General features: G+C 43.3%; 1 protein-coding gene across 2 annotated transcripts; it reads right to left on the bottom strand.

Annotated features, from left to right (window-relative positions):
* Positions 1 to 2330: 2330 nt before the first annotated feature.
* On the bottom strand, positions 2331 to 4031 carry LOC117962078 (DNA damage-inducible transcript 4-like protein). Of its 2 annotated transcripts, XM_034901130.1 has the most exons (3): positions 3912 to 4031; positions 3576 to 3721; positions 2331 to 3038 (listed from the first exon to the last, which is right to left on the bottom strand). In XM_034901130.1, the coding sequence occupies exons 2-3, from the start codon at positions 3664 to 3666 to the stop codon at positions 2548 to 2550; spliced, it is 582 nt and encodes a 193-aa protein (XP_034757021.1). In that variant the 5' UTR covers positions 3667 to 3721; positions 3912 to 4031; the 3' UTR covers positions 2331 to 2547. The 2 variants fall into 2 exon arrangements, with proteins under 2 accessions (XP_034757021.1, XP_034757022.1); XM_034901131.1 differs by lacking the exon at positions 3912 to 4031 and having other exon boundaries at positions 3576 to 3765.
* Positions 4032 to 6000: the final 1969 nt, after the last annotated feature.

The following is a 6000-nucleotide window of genomic DNA, read 5'->3' as shown; positions in this document are numbered from 1 at the left end:
AGAGAGAGAGAGAGAGACTCAACGCTGGTAAACATCTGTAGGCTGTCACAAGGCTACACAGTGTGGTGTGTAGGCAGTGGGAATGTGCCATCACTCTATCAGTGTGAGTGACTGCAGCTGTGGCAGGGACGTACGCACCCCATTCACAACATGCTGCTGCCCCTGAAACCCACACCGGGGGGACGGAGAGGAACCATGTTGACACTGAGAATCTCAAGTACCACCAACAGATTCACGAGCTCCATGAAGGAGCTGCCAAGGAGCACAGCTCAGATACTTTTGGTTGGAGCAGTGTCCAAAGGCCTTCAGTACTTTTCCAAGAGGCTAGATTAATCATATTGGTGTCCCATTTGCTGCCTGTCCTTTCTTTGGACATTCAGCACTAACATAGGATCAAACATCCCGTTAATGTCCCATTTAAAAAGGGACTTATTGACAAAGATAAGGCGTAGTAGTCTGATACAATTCAGCAATCATCAGAAGGCTTATTGTGGGTGTCAGGGACTCTAGAACAATTTTTCAGAAACTGGAAGACTGGATTAAGCAAGTACTTTTTAAAGGACTAGTTTATTTTGACATTCTCAACTAGAAGTGTTAAACGTGGTAATGAAAGGTATGGGTTATATCATTTCTTTTTATTTATTCTGTATAGTGGTAGTGACTCCCCCCAGACAGATGTTTAGTGTTTTATACTTTTACAGGCCCCACAATGCCAACTGGGATTGCTGGCCCACATTAGCACAGTAAGGGGGAAAGTGGTTCGGCTGGGTTTGGTGCTGTACGTGTGACGCCAAGTAAAGGATCACTGGTGCTCTGTCCCTTCACCATGACAGTGATTTGTCTTACACAAGACCATGTGCTTCGGTCATTAAACTACCGTAACCCTGTTCACTTGTTTGTGCATGGGTATTACTGGTAAAAACATTCATGCAATCAACATGTAGTACATGCCCTTTTATCAATAGCCTACTTACCTCAAATCATGTATTTAAAGATAAAAGGCTAAATTTAAGAAAAAAAGTCACATGCAAAAAAATTCATCCCTCGAATGTCCCACACAAGTGCAACATTCTCTAGTTCATTTGAATGTCATTTGTATAGCCAGCAAACCGAGGCCTACACAGTCCCTATGGAGACACCTCCATTAAAGACAGGGAGAGAAATGTCACACAAAGTCTGCAGGGTCGCACCACAAGCAGCTAATCAGCTTCTATAAACACTACAGCGGGGGGCGGGGGGGGGGGGGGGGGGGGGGGGGGGGGGGGGGGGGGGGGGGGGGGGTGTAGCACACAAACTGCTAGTTATGTGATCTTCCAGGCCTGGAGGAGCAGCTAGGATCAGTAAATTAATACAAGTTTAAGGACTCACACTAAAAAGGATAGTGCCAAGAGCAGTAATTGAATCATCTAAGTTATAGTAGTTAAGCCAAATAACATGGTGTATGAAGTTGTACTACAGTTGAATCCTGGTGGCTTCCATGATGTAAAGCTGAAGTTTGCCTGGTCCTACTAGCCCGGACCACATCACTTAATGTGGATTGTTGTCCCAGTTTAGAAAGACTGCATTGTACCATTGTTGTCTGCCCACTCCGGTCTTTGTCATGACACACACACACGCACACACACGTTCTGTGACTGAACAAACAAGTATGACTTGGAACAAATTGCACTGAATCAAGACTTAAAGTTTCTGTTTTTATTGTCTAATAGACAAGACTTAGTTTTCAAAAGAAAGTTGATGGAATTTAAAAAACAAAAACCTCTCAAGTTACTAGATGTACCATTTCTTTGCAAGTCCGACTTAACAAAATGACATTAAAAAAAGAAAAAATTTGCTTTTACATATTAACCATCCTTTTCATAATCTACAAAGGCTCTGCATTGAAAATGTTTGGGGGAGGTTATAAAAATGTAATAAAACACTAACAAACACATAGCTCAGAGTGAAAAAAAAGTGCATTTCTATGACATTTAAGGCATCCAAATTCCCTTAGTGTGAGCAGCCCACACCATGACAGCAGCATCTTCCCAAGACATCCACAGCCCTAAATAATGCATTACACAACACGCTACATATGGCCCCCAAAGACTAGGTTTCAGTCTCCTAGTCAAGCCCAGGTAGGTTTACAGCTGCTGAACACATCCAGTGTATCTGGAAACACAGACAGAGTGTCTTTCACTAACGTGTACCCACAGTATGTCCCTCTCTAACATGTTGATTGTGAAAACGGTTTTACATTCATCTTTAAAATGTACATTTAAAAATTGTGCTCCGATTAGAAAACAGCCAGAGTCGTACAATTTTGCAGATATAAAATGCATTTCGAGACCCTGAAGCCAAACCCAGAACTATAAGGGTCATTTAGTAACGGCTTTACATCCCAAGTTCCAAACTGAACCGACTGGCTATTAATAGTTGATTTGACAAAACTGTATTGTGCAAAAACACGGTGGAAAATGACACCACTGGGGTGTCACTTACACATGGGCAGAAGTGCGTTTACCCACAGGAAACCAGATTTAATCCCACTTTAATCCCTCCCATAGTTCAGCACTCCTCTACCACGGTACCAGCCGAGGAGGAGTACAGTTTTTTCTTGACAAGCCGGAAACCTGGACTCAGTTTAAGTACGTGCCTGAACGTCGGGGCAAAGCAGGTTCCCATAAAAAGGAAGTCCCGTAGGCTGGGCCAGGCGGTGCCATCCTGCTTGAAAACAAGAGTGAGCTCAAACGTGGGCACCAAGGCGCTATCGTACACGACGCGCTCCAGCTGCTTGCAGCCCTTGTCCAGCTCCAGGTGGATGTAGAGGACGCAGCCACGCAGGCCGCAGGGCTCGCAAGACGCCAGGCGCAGGACCTCGCGAGCTATTCTCCGCGTGAGCTTCTCCGGTACCAGCACAGAGGAGCAGTGCAGCGTTGTCTTCTTGGCTCGCGACAGGCAGTTCTCAAACATCTTGGCCAGCTGTTGACAGGTTCTGTCTTCAGTGACATCTGCAGTCCTTTGGCGTTCAGCCACGCAGTGATCCCAGAAATCCAGCTCTGGGAAGACAATGGAAGAGGAACATTTAGGGATTGATTCAGCAGTGCAATAAATGTCAGCCTGAAAAACATGCAAAGCTCATTGAGTTCTAAACTACAAATTACCTATTCACGTCATTAACAGAATTTATCTCAATGTCATGGCAAATGAGGGAAACCTCAATTATCTGAGGCTTACATAAAAAGGTTTGAATGAATGAGTGAGAGAACCTGATTCTTTTTATCCCCTCTGGTTGCTGTGTGTGTGTGTGTGTGTGTGTGTGTGTGTGTGTGTGTGTGTGTCAACAGAAAAAAAATGCACATCACACTGTTCAAAACCTTAATATAGGAATCATACCACAATATAGGTGTTGCCTGTTCGACTGGCTATTATACACTACATTATACAGTGTTGTGAAGACAGGCTGAAGGGATGACTTCATCCTCTGTTGACTCCCCCCCCCACCTCCAGTGCTGCAGCCATGCACCACACACGGGTAATAAACAAGCACACACACATGGAAGTATCCAGCAACTAGACCGCCAAAGCCCGCTTACCTTTCTCAATGCAAGCCTGGTCATGTCTTCGGTCGACCAGTTCGGAAATACAGTCGCTGCTTTTAGTCTTCAACGTGCTGGTGGCGACCATGGTGACAGCCCCGCGTTCTCCACGCGGTCTTTCTTCTGGTTTCAGGTAATGCTGACTGAAAAAGGACGTAACAACGTCAGGGCGACCGCCTTTAGGGGACCGGTGGCGTATTAAGGCAGCTAACTTAACTGTCAAATGTAGCTAACGTTAGCATGAAGAACACACGTACCCGCCCCCTACTCAACACAACGTAACTGACGTTACTTCAACTTACAGCAATTTGTTCGGAATATCAAATTACTTACCTTAAATATTAATTTGTGTAAACTAATTTAGCTTTAGACGCTTGTTCACAAATAAATTAACACACACGCCGTTATTTCTCCGACAACGACCCACGTACTCAGACACACATACTCACTGCAACCGGCAAACTTCTGAGGAATACTTATACCTTAGTCTACTCAGCTGACCCGACGGCTGACCAATAAGAACACGCCAATCGACGTGAGCCGTGCCTGATTGGCTGTCAAATTAAATAATTGACCAATACTTACAGAATACAGAATATTGGTGTTGCTACACGGACGAGGCAACATTTAAGCTGAAGTTTGTATCTGCGTTGGATTAATCCACTTTGACTCTGCTTTTTATTGTCATCCACCTGAGAATATACAATATTGACCATGATTGACACTTATGTAGATGTTTTTGTGGAAAGATAATCAAAGAAACTTTTTAATCTTGTGTCTCTCTTTCATATGAGTTGTGTTGTTTTTTAGTATTTGTACTGTATTTGTCTATTAGGGTTTAATATAGACAAAATCCTCAAAATACATCTCAGCCTTGCTGATAGAATTATTATTATTTTTAAACCCCACTGTTCATATTTCATACCTGCACCTTCGCTCGGACAACACTATCCCTATACATAAAATGCTGTTATTCTTCCAACTGATTTGCTGAAAAGGACAATCTCCATTTTAAGCATTGGACCTACAGCATGAAAACCTGGTACAGGTCTTGAAATAACACTGACTTTAATGGGCCCGGGGATCTGCAGCAAATTCAAGCATTAGAAGGGGTTGCCATGTGAAAAAATACCCCAAATGAAAACTCAGATAATGAAATCTATTCTGAGTGGCTTTCACCTCAAACAGGCATTGACTTATGTGTAATGTCAAAGCATTTCCCCAAATGAACATCTAAATCAAATCCAAACAGACATGTGTCGCCTATGCTACATATGGAAGGAGGAAGCCTCTCATTGGCCAGCTGTTCTAAGCCAAGATGTCTGATTTGACTGCTTTTGACTGTACGTGCATGTGTTTGTGCATTTGGCAGGTAAACACTGAGCCCAGTTGTCCAGCTCATCAGTAGTCTATCCGTCACCCTCCACTGTCTCAACAGACGCTTTCTCCCAGTAACTGGATCTGCCCCTCTTACCCCCAGCAGTTCTGCTGGCTAAAGGGAAATGGAACCCAGTGGGTGAGAGAGAGCGAGAGCGAGAGAGAGAGAGAGTGCTTTCTTCCAGTCACATGGGGAGAACGAGATATGCCCCAGAAAGAAGTCACATGCTTCAGCTAGTGCTGCTGCCTCTGTGGAGCCCTGCACGCTGTAAAGAGTGGGATAAGCGAGCTTTGTTTAAGTGACGTGCAAAAGGCTTTGATATTAGCAGGATTAAAAGGAAACAGGTTCTTTGATATATTTTACCATAGGGTGGGAATCTGAGCAGCTTTTCATGTGATATTTATCACAACAGTTTACTTGTGGAAAAAAAGTTAAAATGTAAAATATGATAAGGTTTGTTGGGGTTTACTGGAATATTTTGTCGTGTTACTACACCTAAAATAAGTCAAGGGGTTAGGCATGAAAGCTCAACGCACAAGTTTTACACCCAGGTTTCTCCAAAGTATTCTGCTTGAAAGGTCTGTAATAACCATACTGACCAGCTGATCGGTCATCAGGTGGTCACGCCACAGCTCAGATGTGCATGTCATTAGCTCTCATTATCATGTGGTTTCCATGTGGTTTTGACCCACATATAACCCTGTATCATTCAAACTTAACAAGTGTTTAAAATAACATTTCTGCAGGACGGTGAAGTGAAGTTGGTTAGAATATCTTGAGAGTTAGCTCCACTGCAACATTTAAAAATACTTGTTTTTATAGTGGAGACAATGCCTGAAACCTGTCTTTAAAGTGTCCAACTCTCACCTGCAGATGCTGTCATCATTTGAAACATGCATACAATAATTCATAAAGCAATGGTCTTATTTAGATGTGAGAGTTTATTACTTCCAATGTTAGAAGTGACTGCAGCAGATTCAGACTGATCAGCATGCTGTCTTTAGAATAAGTCAAGTGTGCAGAAAGAGAAAGATCCAATGGAGA

This window comes from Etheostoma cragini, chromosome 19 (genome assembly GCF_013103735.1).
Source record: "Etheostoma cragini isolate CJK2018 chromosome 19, CSU_Ecrag_1.0, whole genome shotgun sequence".
NCBI lineage: Eukaryota > Metazoa > Chordata > Actinopteri > Perciformes > Percidae > Etheostoma > Etheostoma cragini.
The sequence above is the reverse complement of the archived record's forward strand: the minus strand, read 5'-3'. Positions and strand labels throughout refer to the sequence as shown.

Coding starts and splice junctions, on each gene's coding strand:
- LOC117962078 (XM_034901130.1), bottom strand. CDS start 3,666: ATGGTCGCCACCAGCACGTTGAAGACTAAAAGCAGCGACTGTATTTCC. Junction 3,039..3,575: donor CCAGGCTTGCATTGAGAAAG/GTAAGCGGGCTT, acceptor TTGTCTTCCCAG/AGCTGGATTTCTGGGATCAC.